General features: G+C 56.0%; 1 protein-coding gene across 1 annotated transcript; it reads right to left on the bottom strand.

The window, feature by feature from the left end:
• Positions 1–7,808: 7,808 nt before the first annotated feature.
• LOC115916162 (histone-lysine N-methyltransferase KMT5C-like) lies at positions 7,809–14,483 on the bottom strand (the record flags this gene model as incomplete). Its single annotated transcript, XM_030969854.1, has 7 exons — positions 14,237–14,483; positions 12,881–13,046; positions 12,236–12,345; positions 11,136–11,299; positions 10,959–10,978; positions 9,143–9,276; positions 7,809–7,839 (listed from the first exon to the last, which is right to left on the bottom strand). Coding segments are annotated over exons 1-7 (747 nt in total), but the record flags the coding sequence as incomplete, so codon positions are not given.
• Positions 14,484–18,884: the final 4,401 nt, after the last annotated feature.

Here is an 18,884-nt window from a genome sequence, read left to right as displayed (position 1 = left end):
AGGGCTCTGAGGGGGGCCATGCTGATTAATTAATGATTAATTAATGATTAACTGATTGTCATTAATGATTATGATTCATGATTAATTCATTATCGTTAATGAAGGATTAATTAATGACTCATTAACGGTTAATTAACGGGGTTTAGGTTCTGTGGGAGGGGGATTAGTGTTAATTAATGCATGACTAATTAAGAATTTGGGGTTAATTAAGGGAGTTTCAGGTTCTGGGAGGTGCTTAATGTTAATTAATTATTAATTAACAGTTTGGGGTTAATTAGGGGGTTTTAGGTTCTGGGGGTGGGGTTTAGTGTTAATTAATTAATCATTAATTAACGATTTGGGGTTAATTAAGGGGGTTTTGGGCTTTGGAGAGGGTTTAAAATTAATTAATCTATGACTAATTAATGGTTTGGGGTTAATTAACGGGGTTTTAGGTTCTGGGGGTGTTTAATGTTAATTAACCCATTATTAATTAGCGGTTTGGGGTTAATTAACGAGGTTAGGGGCCAGTCCATGCCCGAGGTGGCAGGCTGGGGTTAATTAGCGTTAATTAGCATTGTTAATGGGGTCACTCGGGGTCACTCAGGTTAATTAGCGCTAATTAGCGTTAATTAGCATTGTTAATTGGGGTCACTTGCGATCACTCGGGGTCACTCGGGTTAATTACCGTTAATTAGCGTTAATTGGGGTCACTCGGGGTCACTCAGATTAATTAGCATTAATTAGTGTGGTTAATTGGAGTCACTCTTCCGGGGTCACTCAGGTTAATTAGCGTTAATTAGCGCTAATTGGGGTCACTCGGGTTAATTAACATTAATGCTAGTTAATTAGCATTAATTAGCATCATTAATTGGGGTCACTCAGGTTAGTTAGCATTAATTAGCGTTAATTAGTGTTAATGTTAACTGGGGACACTCGGGTTAATTAGCGTTAATTAGCGCTGTTAATTGGGGTCACATGGGTTAATTAGCATTAATTAGCGTTAATTAGCGCTAATCGGGGTCACTCAGGGTCACTCGGGTTAATTAGCATTAATTAGCGTTAATTAGCGCTAATTGGGGTCACTCGGGTTAATTAGCGTTAATTAGCATTAATTAGCGTGAATTAGCGCTAATTGGGGTCACTCGGGGTCACTCGGGTTAGTTAGCATTAATTAGCGTTAATTAGTGTTAATGTTAACTGGGGTCACTCGGGTTAATTAGCGTTAATTAGCGTTAATTAGCGCTAATCGGGGTCACTCGGGGTCACTCGGGTTAGTTAGCATTGATTGGGGTCACTGGTTTAGTGGCGTTAATTGGCGTTAATTAAGCGTTAGTGGCGCTAATGTTAACTGGGGTCACTAATTCGGGTTAATGTTAACTGGGGACACTCGGGTTAATTACCGTTAATTAGCGTTAATTAGCGTTAATTAGCGCTAATTGGGGTCACCCGGGGTCACTCGGGTTAATTAGCATTAATTAGCATTAATTAGCGTTAATTAGCGCTAATTGGGGTCACTCGGGGTCACTCACCCTCCTGCTGCTCCCTGGGGGAGGAAAGAAAAAAACAGCGTCGGGGGGGGGGAGGGGAATCTGGGGGCAATTTGGGGCAATTTTGGGCAATTTTGGGGCAGTTTGGGGCAATTTGGGGCAATTTTGGGCAATTTTGGGAATTTTGGGGCAGTTTGGGGCAGTTTGGGGCAATTTGGGGAATTTTGGGGTCCTGGGTGAATTTGGGGCCATTTTGGGGCAATTTGGGGCAATTTGGGGCAATTTTGGGGCAATTTTGGGGTCCTGGGTGAATTTGGGGCAGTTTTGGGGCAGTTTTTGGGTGTTTCGGGGCAGGTTTTGAGGGATTCTGAGGCAGTTTTGGGGCAGTTTTTGGGGCAGTTTTTTGGGGTATTTTAGGGGGGTTTTTGGGGTGTTTTGGGGGCATTTTGGGGGGTTTTGGGGGTATTTCGAGGCAGTTTTTGGGGCATTTTGGGGCAGTTTTTTGGATATTTCAGGGCAGGTTTTGGGGCAGTTTTTTGGGGGTATTTTGGGGCAGTTTTGGGGGGATTTCAGGGCAGTTTTTGGGGCAGTTTTGGGGCATTTTGGGGCTTTTTTTGGGGAGTTTTGGGGCGGATTTTGGGGGTAATTTGGGGCAGTTTTAGGGGTTAATTTGGGGCAGTTTTTGGGGTTTTTTAGGGCGGTTTTTAGGATATTTCAGGGCCGTTTTTTGGGGCAGTTTTTGGGGCGTTTTGGGGCAGTTTTTTGGATATTTCAGGACAGTTTTTTGGGGCGGTTTTAGGGGTATTTCGAGGCAGTTTTGGGGGTATTTCGGGGCAGTTTTTTGGGGCGGTTTTTGGGGTATTTGGGGCAGTTTTTTAGGGGGTATTTCGTGGCAGTTTTTGGGGTAATTTGGGGCAGTTTTTGGGGCAGTTTTTGGGGTATTTCAGGGCCGTTTTTTGGGGGTATTTTAGGGCCGGTTTTTGGGGCAGTTTTTGGGACATTTTGGGGCAGTTTTTGGTGCTTTTTTTGGAGAGTTTTGGGGCGGTTTTGGGGGTATTTTGGGGCGGTTTTTGGGGGTAATTTGGGGCAGTTTTTGGGGTATTTTAGGGCGGTTTTTAGGATATTTCAGGGCAGTTTTTTGGGGCAGTTTTTGGGGCATTTGGGGGTGGTTTTTAGGATATTTTAGGGCGGTTTTTTGGGGCAGTTTTTGGGGTATTTTGGGGTGGTTTTGGGTTTTTTTGGGGCAGTTTTTGGGGTGTTTTGGGGTGGTTTTTGGGGGTATTTTGGGGCAGTTTTTGGGGTTTTTTAGGGCGGGTTTTAGGATATTCCAGGGCAGTTTTTTGGGGCAGTTTTTGGGGCATTTTAGGGCGGTTTTTAGGATATTCCCAGGGCAGTTTTTTAGGGCAGTTTTTGGGGTATTTTAGGGCGGTTTTTAGGGTATTCCAGGGCAGTTTTTTGGGGCGGTTTTTGGGGTCACTCACTCGAACTCCTCCTCGGGCTCTGCCATGGCGCCGATTCTGGGGGGTCCTGGGGAGGGGTCGGGGGGCTCAATGCCCCCAAACCCCCCGAAAAACCCAAAAAATCCCCCCAAAATACCCTAAAATACCCAAAACCCCTCCCACAAAAAACACCAATCCTCCCCCAAAAAAATCCCCAAATCCCCCCCAAAAACTCCAACCCCCAAAAACCCCAAAATCCCCTTCAAACCCCCCCAAAAAACCCCAAAAAATCCCCAAAAACCCCCGCAAAAAATCCCCAAAATTCCCCCAAAAAATCCCCAAAATTCCCCCCCAAAAATCCCCCTAAGAAAAACCCCAAAATCCCCCGCAAAAAAATCCCCCAAAACCCCAAAATTCCCCCCAAAAATCCTCCAAAATTCCCCCCAAAAAATCCCCAAAATTCCCCCCCAAAAAAACCCAAAATCCCCCAAAAAAATCCCCAAAAATCCCCAAAATTCCCCCCAAAAATCCCTCAAAAAAAACCCCCAAAACCCCAAAATGCCCCTAAAATTCCCCCTAAAAAAAACCCCAAAAAATCCCCAAAATCCCCTCAAAAAAATCCCCAAATCCCCCCCCCAAAACCCCAAAATTCCCCCCAAAATTCCCCCAAATCCCCCCAAACCCCCGCTCCCTCCCCCACCTCTCCGCCCTCCCGGGTCCCTCTCCGCCCCTCCCCCCCCTCCCCGGGGCTCTCCCCCCTTTATGCGGGGCCGCCCCTCCCCCCGCGGCGATGACGTCACCGCCCATTGTTCCCCGCCATGTCGCGACATCCGACACCGCGCGCGGGGGTGGGGGAGGGGCCGGGACCCCCCCCGGGGCCTTTTTTGGGTGAAAAGAACAAAAGGAGGGGGGGAGGGGCCGGCCGATGACGTCACCGCGCGCCCCTTCCCCACCCCCCGCACCTGTCGCGGGTTTTTGGGACCCCCAAAAATGACAAAGGTGGGGGGGGAGGCGGAGGGGAGGGGGGGGGTCACCTTCACCCCTCCCCCACCCCCCCAAATCCTCCGCAGCCGCTTTTGGGTCCAAATTTCTTTATTTTGGTACAAAACGGCCCCAAATTCCCCCTCCCCACCCCCCCCAAAAAAAAGCACCAGGGACCCCTCCCCCCCCCCCAAAATCCCCCTTCCCAAAATGGCACCGGGGGGGGGAGGGGGGGGGAATAAAGGGGGGGAGGGGCTCAGCCCCCCCCAGCCCCAAATTGGGGATTTTTGGGGGGTTCGGGGGGGCTGAGCCCCAAAATTGGGGGGGTTCACCCCAAAATTGGGGTCTGGTCCCAAAATTCGGATCCAGACCCCAAAATTGGGGTCTAATCCCCCAAAATTCGGATCCAGACCCCAAAATTCAGATCCAGACCCCAAAAATGGGGGGTTTCACCCCAAAAATTTGGGTCTGGCCCCAAAACCGGGGGGTTTAACCCCAAAATTGGGGTCTAATCCCCCAAAATTTGGATCCAGAGCCCAAAACTGGGGGGTCTAACTCCAAAATTCGGGTCTAATTCCCCCAAAATTCGTATCCAGCCCCCAAAATTGGGGTCTAAGTCCCTCAAATTTGGATGCAGACCCTAAAACTGGGGAGTTGAAACCCAAAAATTTGTGTCTGGTCCCAAAATGGGGGGTTTAACTCCAAAACTGGGGTCTAAGTTCCCCAAAATTCGGATCCAGACCCCAAAATTTGGCTCCAGACCCCAAAATTTGGGGGTTTAACCCCAAAAATCCGGGTCCAGACCCCAAAATTTGGATCTAGACCCCAAAATTTGGGGGTTTCACCCCAAAATTGGGGTCTGGTCCCAAAACGGCGGGGGTTAACCCCAAAATTGGATTCTAACCCCCCAAAATTCGGATCCAGACCCCAAAATTTGGATGCAGACCCCAAAATTTGGGGGTTTAACCCCAAAAATCCGGGTCCAGACCCCAAAATTTGGATCTAGACCCCAAAATTTGGGGGTTTCACCCCAAAATTGGGGTCTGGTCCCAAAACGGGGGGGGTTAACCCCAAAATTGGATTCTAACCCCCCAAAATTCGGATCCAGACCCCAAAATTCGGATCCAGACCCCAAAATTTGGATGCAGACCCCAAAATTGGGGGGTTTAACCCCAAAAATTTGGGTCTGGTCCCAAAATTGGAGGGTTTAACCTCAAAAATTCAGATCCAGACCCCAAAATTGGGGGGTTTTACCCCAAAATTGGGGTCTAACCCCCCAAAATTCGGATCCAGACCCCAAAATTTGGATCTAGACCCCAAAACTGGGGGGTTTAACCCCAAAATTCGGGTCTAATTCCCCCAAATTTGGATGCAGACCCGAAAATTGGGGGGTTCGCCCCAAAAATTTGGGTCTGGCCCCAAAATTGGGGGGTTTAACCCCAAAATCCGGGTCTAAGTCCCCAAAATTTGGATCTAGACCCCAAAACTGGGCGGTCTAACCCCAAAAATCCGGGTGCAGACCCCAAAATTGGGGGTCTAACCCCCCAAAAGTCGAATTCAGACCCCAAAATCCGGGTCCAGACCCCAAACCCGGGGGTCTAACCCCAAAAATTCATCTCGAGACCCCAAAATTCATCTCGAGACCCCAAAACCGAGGCTCCAACCCCAAATCCGGGTCTAACCCCCCAAAATTCACGTCTAACGCCCCAAATCTCAGTTTAACCCCCAAAATCCGGGTCTAACCTCCCAAAATCCGGGTCTAACCCCAAAAATCCAGGTCCAAACCCCCCAAAATCCAGGTCCAGACCCCCAAATCCAGGTTTAAACCCCAAAGTTTGGGAATAACCCCCCCAAAATCCGAGCCCAGACCCCCAAATCCGGGTTTAGCCCCCAAAATCCAGCTCGGACCCCCAAAATTGGGGCTTAACCTCAAAAATCCAGGTGCAGACCCCCAAAACCCAGGTTTAAACCCCAAAATCCGGGTTTAAACCCCAAAATCCCAGTTTAAACCCCCCAAATCTGAGCCCAGACCCCCAAATCCAGGTCCAAACCCCCAAATCCGGGTTTAAACCCCCAAAACTTGGGAACAACCCCCCAAATCCGGGTTTAGCCCCCAAAATCCATCTCTTATCCCCCAAAATCGGGGTTTAACCCCAAAAATCCAGGCCCAGACCCCCAAATCTGGGTTTAAACCCCCAAAGTTTGGGAATAACCCCCCAAATCCGGGTCCAGACCCCCAAATCCGGGTGTAATCGCCCCAAATCCGGGTTTAGCCCCCAAAATCCCGCTCAGACCCCAAAAATCTGGGTTGAACCCCCCAAATCCAGGTCCAAACCCCCAAAATCCGGGTCTAACCCCCCAAATCCGGGTTTAGCCCCCCAAATCCGTCTCTTATCCCCCAAAATCGGGGTCTAGCCCCAAAAATCCAGGTGTAAATCCCCAAAACTTGGGAACAATCCCCCAAATCCGGGTCCAGACCCCCAAAATCCAGCTGTGACCCCCAAAATCCAGCGCCCCCCCCACACCTGGGGGGTTCCCCCTCCCCAAATCCATCCCCACCCCTCCCCCACCCCTCCCCTCCCCCCACCCCTCCCCTTCCCCCACGGAGGGATCCAGCCCCCCAAAATCCCCCAAATTTCCCCCAAATCCCCCCCAAAAACCCCCAAACTTGGGGTTCTCAGGGCTCATTCGGGGCGGGGGGCAATGCCAGCTCCAGCCCCCCAAATCCCCCCCAAAAAACCCCAAATCCCCCCAAATTTGGGGCGCTCACGGCTCGGCAGTGTTGGGGGGCAGCGCCAGCTCCAGCCCCCCAAATCCCCCCCAAATCCCCCCAAATTTGGGGTGATCAGAGCTGGGAGCAGTGCCAGCTGCAGCCCCCCAAAAACGCCCCCAAATCCCCCCAAATTCATTAGGGGGGGGCAGTGCCAGCTCCAGCCCCCAAATCCCCCAAAATCCCCCAAATCCCCCAAATTTGGGGTTCTCATGGCTCAGTGGGATTGGGGGCAGTGCCAGCTCCAGCCCCCCAAATCCCCCCCAAATCCCCCCAAATTTGGGGTGATCATGGCTCAGTGGGATTGGGGGGCAGTGCCAGCTCCAGCCCCCCAAATCCCCCCAAATCCCCCCAAATTTGGGGTTCTCAGGGCTCGGCAGTGTTGGGGGGCAGTGCCAGCTCCAGCCCCCCCAAATCCCCCCCAAATCCCCCCAAATTTGGGGTTCTCATGGCTCAGTGGGGTTGGGGGGCAGTGCCAGCTCCAGCCCCCCCCCAAATCCCCCAAATTTGGGGTGATCATGGCTCAGTGGGATTGGGGGCAGTGCCAGCCCCCCCCCCCCAAATCCCCCAAATTTGGGGTTCTCATGGCTCGGCAGTGTTGGGGGGCAGTGCCAGCTCCAGCCCCCCCAAACCCCCCCAAATCCCCAAATCCCCCCAAATTTGGGGTTCTCATGGCTCGGCAGTGTTGGGGGGCAGTGCCAGCTCCAGCCCCCCCTGCGTCACCACCAGCCGGAGCCGGGGCGGGGTCCCCGGGCCGCCCTTGGGGGCGCCCCCCCCCAGCCGCACATGCGCGTACAGCGACAGTTTTGGGTCTGGGGGCTGCGGGGGCGTGGCCGGGGGCGTGGCCGGGGCGGCGCTGGGGAGCTGGGCGGGGCCGCGCAGGCGCACTACGGGCACGCCCGCCCGCAGCAGACAGCGCCCCCCGCAGGACACGCAGTCGTGCAGCGACACGCGCGGCTGCGCGGGCAGGGGGCGGCCATGGCGGCGCTTCCGGTTCCGCTGCCGCTTCCGGCACTGAGGGCGGCGTTTTTGGGGAGGGGTCCCGGCCCCGCGGCGCATGCGCACGTCGGTCTCGCGCAGTTCGTATTTTGGGTGGGGGTCCCGCGCGGGGGGGGGAGGGGAGGGGGCGGCTTTGCCCCTCCCCCCCCCCCCGCGGCCGCGGAACGCGCCCTTGCCGAGCCTGGGGGGGGAATTAGGGACCCCAGACCCAAATTAGGGACCCCAGACCCAAACTGGGGACCACAGACCCAAATTGGGGACCCCAGACTCAAATTAGGGACCCCAGACCCGAATTGGGGACCCCAGACCCAAATTGGGGACCCCAGACCCGAATTGGGGACCCCAGACACGAATTGGGGACCCCAGACCCGAATTGGGGACCCCAGACCCAAATTGGGGACCACAGACCCGAACTGGGGACCCCAGACCCAAATTGGGGACCCCAGACTCAAATTAGGGACCCCAGACCCGAGTTGGGGACCCCAGACCCAAACTGGGGACCCCAGACCCGAATTGGGGACCCCAGACCCAAATTAGGGACCCCAGACTCAAACTGGGGACCCCAGACCCAAATTGGGGACCCCAGACCCGAATTGGGGACCACAGACCCAAATTGGGGACCCCAGACTCAAATTAGGGACCCCAGACCCGAGTTGGGGACCCCAGACTCAAATTGGGGACCCCATACTCAAATTGGGGACCCCAGACCCAAATTGGGGACCCCAGACTCAAATTAGGGACCCCAGACCCGAATTGGGGACCCCAGACTCAAATTAGGGACCCCAGACCCAAATTGGGGACCCCAGACCCAAATTGGGGACCCCAGACCCAAACTGGGGACCTCAGACTCAAATTGGGGACCCCAGACCCGAGTTGGGGACCCCAGACCCGAATTGGGGAGTCCCACCCTGGAATTGGGGACCCCAGACCCAAATTAGGGACCCCAGACCCAAAATGGGGAACCCCCACCCCCGAAATTGGGGTGTCCCTCCCGAAATTGAGGCACCCCCGCCCCAAAATTTGGGGGTCCCTGTCAGGATTTCGGGGTCAGGATTTCTGGGTCCCCCCGGAGATTTCAGGGTTCCCGGGGATTTCGGGGTCAGGATTTCGGGGTCCCCCCGGGGATTTCCGGGGTTCAGGGGACCCCGGGTCAGGATTTCGGGGTCAGGATTTCGGGGTTCCCGGGGATTTCCGGGTCAGGATTTCGGGGTCCCCCCGGGGATTTCGGGGTTCCCAGGGATTTCGGGGTCAGGATTTCGGGGTCAGGATTTCGGGGTCCCCCCGGGGATTTCGGGGTCAGGATTTCGGGGTCCCCCCGGGGATTTCGGGGTTCCCGGGGATTTCGGGGTCCCCCCGGGGATTTCGGGGTTCCCGGGGTTTTTGGGGTCAGGATTTCGGGGTCCCCCCGGGGATTTCGGGGTGCCCCCGGGGTTTTCGGGGTGCCCCCGGGGTTTTTGGGGTCGGGGATTTCGGGGTTGGGGTACCTCTCGCAGGTGCGGCACTCGCAGCCGCGGTTGCCCTCGCCGAAGAAGCCGTCGCCATAGAAACAGGTGATTTCGGCGCGGGGGGGGATGTCCCGCAGCGCCTGCACCCGCGCGCCGCCCGGCGCCGACACGAACTGCGCCCGGAAACGGGACCGGAAACGGGAACCGGAAACGGAACATGGAAATGGGAACATGGAAACGGGACACGGAAACGGGAACCGGAAACGGAACATGGAAACGGAACATGGAAACGGGACACGGAAACGGGAACGGGAAACGGGACATGGAAATGGGAACATGGAAGCGGGACACGGAAACGGGAACCGGAAACGGAACATGGAAACGGAACATGGAAACGGGACACGGAAACGGGAACCGGAAACGGAACATGGAAATGGGAACATGGAAACGGGACACGGAAATGGAACATGGAAATGGGAACATGGAAATGGAACACGGAAATGGGAACATGGAAATGGGAACATGGAAATGAGAGACAGTCACGGAAACGGGAACGCGGAAATGGGAACATGGAAATGGGAACATGGAAACGGGACACGGAAATGGAACACGGAAATGGAACATGGAAACGGAACATGGAAACGGAACATGGAAACGGAACATGGAAACGGGACACGGAAACGGGAAGCGGAAATGGGAACATGGAAATGGGAACATGGAAACGGGAACACGGAAATGGGAACACGGAAATGGGAACATGGAAATGAGAGACAGTCGGACGGAAACGGGAACACGGAAATGGGACACGGAAATGGGACACGGAAATGGGAACATGGAAATGGGAACATGGAAACGGGGACACAGAAATGGGAACACGGAAACGGGAACCGGAAACGGAACATGGAAACGGAACACGGAAACGGGACACGGAAACGGGACACGGAAATGGAACATGGAAACGGGACACGGAAATGGAACACGGAAATGGGAACACGGAAATGGGAACATGGATATGGGAACATGGATATGGGAACATGGAAACGGGGACACGGAAATGGGAACATGGAAACGGGAACACGGAAATGGGAGAGAAACATGAGGCCAAAAATGGAACCCGAAAATGAGAGAGAACCGCAACAACGGGAACCCGAAAATGGGAGAGAGCCACAAAAACAGGATCCCAAAAATGAGAGAAAGCCCCGAAAATGGGACCCCAAAAATGGGAGACCCTTTCCCCCTCACGTTTCCCGCTCTTTTTCCCCCTCATGTTTTCCACCAATTTTCCCCTCACTTTTCCCTTCCTTTTCCCCCTCACATTTCCCACCCTTTTTCCCTTCACAATTCCCACCACTTTCTCCTCACGTTCCCTCCATTTTCCCCTCACGTTTCCCACCCTTTTTCCCCTCACGTTTCTCTCTGTTTTCCCCTCATATTTCATTCCCTTTTCCCCTCACATTTCCCACCATTTTCCCCTCACATTTCCCCCCATTTTCCCCTCACGTTCCCTCCATTTCCCCTCACGTTTTCCCGCCCTTTTCTCCCCTCACGTTTTCCCGCCCTTTTCTCCCCTCACGTTCCCTCCATTCTCCCCTCACGTTCCCTCCATTTTCCCCTCACGTTTTCCCGCCCTTTTCTCCCCTCACGCTTCCCGCCCTTTTCTCCCCTCCGCACGTTTTCCCGCCCTTTTCTCCCCTCACGCTTCCCGCCCTTTTCTCCCCTCACGTTTTCCCGCCCTTTTCTCCCCTCACGTTTTCCCGCCCTTTCCCCCTTCCACTCCCCACCCCACACCCCACCCCAAACCCAACCTTTTTCACCCCAAAACCACCAAACCCCCAAAAACCCTCTTTAAACTCACCCTGCAGTTGGGCCGACAATCTGAGGACAAAGCAGCGCCATCAGCACCCGCTGAGCCCCCGCACCGCCCAGGTGGGCCCTGAGGGCGTTCGGGGGCCTCGCAGGGTGGGGAGGGTTATCAGGACGGAAGATTTTTTTTGCGTTTTAACCGAGTTTTGGGGCGGTTTTGGGGTCGCACCGTGGTTGATGAAGGCGGCGGGCCCCAGCCAGAGCTGGGTTCTCCTGCGGCGGGTGGAGTACATGAGGCTGAAGTCGTTGTCGCCCGCCCGCAGCAGCGCGCGGTCCGAGCCCCGCAGCTCCACGCTGCAGCCGCCCAGCAGCTCCAGCGTCTCGTGCTTCTGCCTGCGCAAAACGGGGAGAAGAACACAAATTTTGTGTGAATATTTAAAATTAGAGGGTTTGGGAAAAGCTTAAAAGGTAAATTCCGATTTTATAGACGGTAGCATTATATTAAAGCATTATATTAAAGCTCCACACTGCAGCCGGCCAGCAGCTCCAGCATCTCGAGCTTCTGTCTGCACGCCCAAAACTGGGAAAAAACCCACAAATTTTGTGGAGATTTTTAGAATTCAGAGCATTTGAAAGCATTGTAAAAGGTAGATTCAGATTCTGGAAATATAATTAATTTATTTGGTTTATAATTAGATTTATATGGTTAGGGTTAAGGCCCGCAGCTCCACGCTGCAGCCGCCCAGCAGCTCCAGCGTCTCGTGCTTCTGCCTGCGCGCCCAAAAACGGGGAGAAGAACACAAATTTTGTGTGAATATTTAAAATTAGAGGGTTTGGGGAAAGTTTAAAAGGTGGGTTTTAGAGATAGTACAACTATAATTAGATTTAATTAGCAGCTCCACGCTGCAGCCGCCCAGCAGCTCCAGCGTCTCGCGCTTCTGCCTGCACCCCCAAAAACGGGGAAAATAACACAAATTTTGTGGGGATTTTTAAAATTTAGAGGGTTTGGGAACACTGTAAAAGGTAGATTCAGATTCTGGAGATAGTAGAACTGTAATTAGATTTAATTAGCAGTTTTTGGGGTGGATTTTGGGGATTTTGGGATTTTGCAGATTTCAGGGTGGTTTTGGGGGTTTCAGGGTGGTTTTTGGGGTGGATTTTGGGGATTTTTGGGATTTTGGGATTTTGCAGATTTCAGGGATTTTTTGGGGATTTTGGGGTTTTCAGGGGGGTGGATTTTTGGGGATTTTTAGGATTTTCATGGATTTCAGGGCAGTTTTGGGGTTTCAGGGCAGTTTTTGGGGCAGTTTTTGGGGTTTTTGGCCTCACCACGTGCGGGTTGCCACCACCCTGGCCCCGTTGGTGTCGCGGCTGTAGCGCGTGCAGCGCTGGATGCTGAAGCCGCTCTCGGGCAGGAGCGTCCGCAGGTACCGGAACACCTGGGGAGGGGTGGGGGGAAACCAGGGGGGCTCGGGACCCCCACAGAGCCCCCAAAATCCCTCCCTGTGCCCCAGAGCCCCCACAGAGACCCCCAAAATCCCTCCCTGTGCCCCAGAGACCCCACAGAGACCCCAAAATCCCTCCCTGTGCCCCACTGAGCCCCCTATGCCCCCCATAGGGACAGCCAAAGACCTCCCCCAACCCCAAAGACCCCCCAGGGACCCCCAAATCCCCCCAGGAACCCCAAAGACCCCCCAAACCTCCCTACATCCCCCTATAGGGACCCCCAAATCCCCCCAGGGACCCCCACATCCCCCCCAGGGACCCCCAAACCCCCCCCCAGGGACCCCCAAATCCCCCCAGGGACCCCCAAGGGACCCTCCCCAAATCCCCATAGGGGACCCCTAAACCCCCCAAACCCCCCAGGGACCCCCCAAACCCCCCCCAGGAACTCCCCAAGGGACCCCCAAAGCCCCTACATCCCCCTATAGGGACCCCCAAACCCCCCCAGGGCCCCCCCCGGGACCCCCGTACGTGGTTTTTGAGCGCTGCCCGCTGCGCCGGGCGCCGCTGGCGGAAGAAGGCCGGGGCCCAGGCGGCGCTGGCGTCGCGCCAGGCGGCCTCGAGGTCCCGGCTGCTGCTGAACGCCCGCGATGGCCGCTTGAGCTGCCATCCCGCCGCCCGCAGCGCCGGTAACGGGCTGGGAACGGGAGAATGGAAACGGGACAGGGGAATGAATGAGAACCGGGTAAGGGGATGGGACAGGGCAGGAAGGGACAGGGGAGCGGGGGAACGGGCTGGGACACGGGGAGAATGAGAATCGGTAACGGACATGGGGCAGGAAGCGGGGAACGGGGGTGCTATGATGGTTGCGGAGCTGCGTTGCCGCCCGCTAGCGCCGTAGCGGGCTGGGAACCGGGAAACGGAGAGAATGAGAACGGGTAGGGGGACAGGGGAATGGGACGGGGAACAGGAACGGTGCTATGGCCCTTGAGCGAGCTGCGCCGCTGCAGCCCGGTAGGGCAGGAAACGGGGGGAATGGGAACCGGAGGACAGGGGGAGAGAAGGAGAATCGGATGGCGGACAGGGGAGCGGACGGGCTGGGAACAGGGGCAGAATCGGGAATGGGACAGGGGGAGGAGGGGGAACAGGAACGAGGGCAGAATCGGGAATGGGACGGGGAGCGGGAATGGTGCTAGACCGTAACAGGACAGGGGAGCGGGACAGGGAGAGCTCGATGGCATGCTAGCCGCAGCGCCGGTAACGGGCTGGGAACCGGGAAACGGGAGAATGGGACAGGGGTAACAGGAACGGGAACGGGGGGAACGGGAACGGGACAGGGGGAACGGGAACGGGAACGGGGCAGAATCGGTAACGGGACAGGAACGGGAACAGGAGAGGGGGAAAGGAACGGGAACGGGACAGGGGAACAGGAACGGGGAGAATGGCGGTAACGGACAGGGGGGCAGGGAACGCCCGGGGAGAATCGGTAACGGGACGCAGGACAGGGGGCTGCGGAACCGGGGGAGAATCGGCTGGGAACCGGATGGGACAGGGAAGGGACAGGGGAACAGGGAACCAGGGCAGAATCGGTAACGGGACAGGGGGAACGGGAACCGGGAACGGGACAGCGGGAACCAGGACAGGGATCCCACACACCGGGACGGGACAGGAGCAGCAAACACCGGGACGGGGACAGCGGGACGGGGATCCCGCACACCGGGACGGGGAGAGCCTCGGTACCGCCGGGACGGGGACAGCGCGCACCGGGCACCCCGGAGGTGACGCCCCCGGCACAGGGACCCCCTCGCTGCCCCCGCCCCGCCCGGCGCTCGGTGCCGCTGCCCCCTCGGGAGCCCCCGGTGTCCCCTCCCGGTGTCCCGGGCTCACCTGACGCCCATTTTGTGCGTTCGGAAGCCGAGCACCGAGTCCAGCACGAGGCTCGTGGCCAGGTCATCGTTCTCGCAGAGCTCCCGCGCCGTCACCGCCGTCCCCGCCGCCCGGGCCCGCATGGGCTGCGGCCGCCGCCGCCGCCTCCGCCGAGCCTGCAGCACCGGGAGCAGCAGCGGGAGCGTCACCGGGAGCTCCCGAGCACGGGGCGAGCCCCGGGAGCCCCGTCCCGGCCGTTACCGCAGCGCCGCGGCCGCGGGACCGGCGGGGCCGCCGCCGGTACCGGGCCCGGAGCGGCCCCGGCGCCGCCGCCCGCCCGCTCCCGCCGCCCGCTCCGCCATCCCCATTGGCCGCCCGCCTCCCGCGCCGCCGCTCCGATTGGCTGCCCGCGGGGAGTCCCGCCCCCTCCGTGAGGCGCTCGGCGAGATGATTGGTGGAAGCTGCGGCGCCACCGCATTGGTCCGCGGCGTTGCGGGCGCGCTATTGGTCCAGAGAGAGGCCGGTCAAGCCGCGCTGTCTTGTCATTGGCTAAAACCGCGCGACTTCCTCCCCATCCCTTCCATTGGCTAAACCCCACCGCCTTCCTCTCCTCCTATTGGCCGCTTCCCTCCCACTCTTCCCTTCCATTGGCTCCACGCGCCGTCACTCACCACCCCGGCCTCACAATGAGCCCAGCGTGTGGCCGGCCATAAACAATACAGCCGAGGCCCCGCCCTTTTCCCGCCGCGTGGCCCCGCCTCTTCCGCCGCGAGGCTCCGCCCATTGCAAGATGGCGGCGGCCAGGCGCGGCGGGCGGCGTTAGCGGGAGCGGCCGGGCCCGAGCGGCCCCGAGGCCTCGGCGAGCGGCGATGGCGGCGGCGGCGGGCGGCGGGGCGGGCGGGGGCCGGCGGGAGCCGCCTCACACGCTGCAGGGGCTGCTGGAGATGGCGGTGGCGGCCGGGGAGGCGCAGCCCGAGCCCCGGCCGCCCATGGCCGAGGAGGTGAGCGGCGCTTCCCGGGGGGATTTCGGGGCTTTTTTGGGGCTTTTCGGGATCTTCGGAGGCTCCGGCGCTGCCCGCGGGCCCTGGGCTCGTTTCACTGTAACTTAGGAATATTCTATGCTAATTTTATGCTAATTTATGCTAATTTCCCGGGGTTTCCCCACCAGAGGCAGCAGTGGCTGCGCGAGGCCCTGTCCCAGGCGCTGGGCTCATTTCACTGTAACTTTATGCTAATTTATGCTAATTTATGCTAATTTAACCGGGTTTTCTCCCACGAGGCCGTGTCCCAGGCTCTGGGCTCACTTCACTGTAACTTTATGCTAATTTATGCTAATTTCCCTGCAGAGGCAGCAGTGGCTGCGCGAGGCCGTGTCCCAGGCCCTGGGCTCATTTCACTGTAACTCTATGCTAATTTATGCTAATTTAACCGGGTTTTTTCCCCAGAGGCAGCAGTGGCTGCGCGAGGCCCTGGGCTCATTTCCCTGTAACTCTATGCTAATTTATGCTAATTTCCCGCAGAGGCAGCAGTGGCTGCGCGAGGCCGTGTCCCAGGCCCTGGGCTCATTTCCCTGTAACTTTATGCTAATTTATGCTAATTTAACCGGGTTTTCTCCCACGAGGCCGTGTCCCAGGCGCTGGGCTCACTTCACTGTAACTTTATGCTAATTTATGATAACTTTATGCTAATTTATGCTAATTTTACCGGGTTTTCTCCCACGAGGCCGTGTCCCAGGCCCTGGGCTCATTTCACTGTAACTTTATGCTAATTTATGCTAATTTTACCGGGTTTTCTCCCACGAGGCCGTGTCCCAGGCCCTGCGCTCACTTCACTGTAACTCTATGCTAATTTATGCTAATTTAACCGGGTTTTCTCCCACGAGGCCGTGTCCCAGGCCCTGGGCTCATTTCACTGTAACTCTATGCTAATTTATGCTAATTTAACCGGGTTTTCTCCCATGAGGCCGTGTCCCAGGCCCTGGGCTCATTTCCCTGTAACTTTATGCTAATTTATGCTAATTTAACCGGGTTTTCTCCCGCAGAGGCAGCAGTGGCTGCGCGAGGCCGTGTCCCAGGCCCTGGGCTCACTTCACTGTAACTTTATGCTAATTTATGCTAATTTAACCGGGTTTTCTCCCACGAGGCCGTGTCCCAGGCCCTGGGCTCACTTCCCTGTAACTCTATGCTAATTTATGCTAATTTAACCGGGTTTTTTCCCGCAGAGGCAGCAGTGGCTGCGCGAGGCCCTGGGCTCATTTCCCTGTAACTCTATGCTAATTTATGCTAATTTCCCCAGAGGCAGCAGTGGCTGCGCGAGGCCGTGTCCCAGGCCCTGGGCTCATTTCACTGTAACTCTATGCTAATTTATGCTAATTTAACCGGGTTTTCTCCCACGAGGCCGTGTCCCAGGCCCTGGGCTCATTTCCCTGTAACTTTATGCTAATTTATGCTAATTTAACCGGGTTTTCTCCCACGAGGCCGTGTCCCAGGCTCTGGGCTCACTTCACTGTAACTTTATGCTAATTTATGCTAATTTCCCTGCAGAGGCAGCAGTGGCTGCGCGAGGCCGTGTCCCAGGCCCTGGGCTCATTTCACTGTAACTCTATGCTAATTTATGCTAATTTAACCGGGTTTTCTCCCACGAGGCCGTGTCCCAGGCCCTCATTTCCCTGTAACTCTATGCTAATTTATGCTAATTTCCCGCAGAGGCAGCAGTGGCTGCGCGAGGCCGTGTCCCAGGCCCTCCTCCCCGGCTCCGAGAGCGCCGCTCTCCGGGGCTGCCTGCGGCTCCTGGCCGGGCCGTGCCCCCTCGGCGGCGCCCAGGGCGGCTGGGGGCGCAGCGGCGCCCACGAGGCTGCGCTGGCGAGCTGGCCGAGCTCTGCGAGAGCCTGGACACCGCCCACGGTGAGAGCGCCGCGCCCACCGGGCACCGGGGGGCATTGGGGGCAGTGAGGGCATTGGGAGGTGATTGGGGTCACTCAGGGGGCACTCTGGGGTCATTGGGGTCAATCAGGGGTCATTGGGGTCACTCTGGGGTCGCTCTGGGGTTACTGGGGACACTCAGGGGTCACTCAGGGGTCGTTGAGAGGTGAATTGGGTCACTCAGGGTCACTCGGGTCACTCAGGGGTCATTGGGGTCACTCTGGGGTCATTAGGGTTGCTCAGGGGTCACTCAGGGGTCAGTGGGGGCACTCAGGGGTCATTAGGGTTGCTCAGGGGTCACTCAGGGGTCATTGGGGGCACTCAGGGGTCACTGGGGTCACTCAGGGGTCGTTGAGAGGTGAATTGGGTCACTCAGGGTCACTCGGGTCACTCAGGGGTCATTGGGGTCACTCTGGGGTCATTAGGGTTGCTCAGGGGTCACTCAGAGGTCACTGGGGTCACTCTGGGGTCACTGGGGTCACTCAGGGCTGGTCTGGGGGTGACTTTGGTGCCATTTCCTCCCCTTGCACCCCACTGGTTTCCCTTCGAACCCCGTTTTACCAAAACCTTGCCCATTTTCCCCCATTTTTCCCCATTTTTTTTCCTATTTTAACCCCGTTTTTCCCACTTTTGTCCCTTTTCCCCCCAGAACTCTGCTCCCTGGGCGGCCTGGAGCTCGTCCTGCATCTCCTGGGCCGCTTTGGGGAGGGATTTTGTGCCGCTCTCACCATTTTAACCCCGATTTTTCCCCTTTTTTTCCCATTTTAACCCAAATCTCCCCTTTTCCCCCCAGAATTCTGCTCCTTAGGAGGCCTGGAGCTGGTGCTGGAGCTGCTGGGTCACCGCTGGCCCCCCCTGCGCGCCGGGGCCGCGCGGCTGCTGGGCGCGTGCGCACAGAACCTTCCGGAAGCGCAGGGCCGGCGCTGGCGCTGGGAGCTGCCCGCCCTGCTGGGGCGCTGGCGCAGAGCCCGAAAGCCATGAGCAGCCCGCCCAGCTCTTCGCCCTCTCCTGTGAGGCTCCGACACGCGGGGACTTTTGGGGATTGTCTTGGGATTTTGGGGGGATGTTTTTGGGATTTTTTGGGAGAGATTTTGGGGATTTTTTGGGAATTTTCTGGGCATTTTTGGGGGATTTTTTGGGCATTTTTTGGGCATTTTTTGGGGATTTTTGGGGATTTTTTTGAGATTTCTTGTGATTTTTTAGGAGGAATTTTTGGGGATTTTTTGTACATTTTTTGGGAATTTTTGGGCATTTTTTAGGGATTTTTTTGGGATTTTTTGTGATTTTTGGGGGGTGATTTTGGGGGATTTTTTAGGGATTTTTGGGATTTTTGGGATTTTTAGGAGGGATTTTTGGGGATTTTTTGGGAATTTTTGGGGATTTTTTGGGGATTTTTTTGGGATTTTTAGGAGGGATTTTTGGGGATTTTTTGAGATTTTTTGTGATTTTTAGGAGGGATTTTTGGGGATTTTTTAGGGATTTTTTGGGATTTTTTGGGATTTTTTAGGGATTTTTTTGTGATTTGTAGGAGGGATTTTTTGTAGATTTTTTGTGATTTTTGGGGATTTTTTTTGGGATTTTTTGGGATTTTTTAGGGGGGATTTTTTGTAGATTTTTTGAAATTTTTTGGGATTTTTAGGGGATTTTTTGAGATTTTTTGTGAGTTTTGGGGGATATTTTGGGGGATTTTTTGGGATTTTTTAGGGGTTTTTAGGGAGACTTATATCAGATTTTTTGTGATTTTTGGG

This window comes from Camarhynchus parvulus, unplaced genomic scaffold (genome assembly GCF_901933205.1).
Source record: "Camarhynchus parvulus unplaced genomic scaffold, STF_HiC, whole genome shotgun sequence".
NCBI classification, from domain to species: domain Eukaryota; kingdom Metazoa; phylum Chordata; class Aves; order Passeriformes; family Thraupidae; genus Camarhynchus; species Camarhynchus parvulus.
This window is presented reverse-complemented; position numbering and strand designations above follow the sequence as displayed.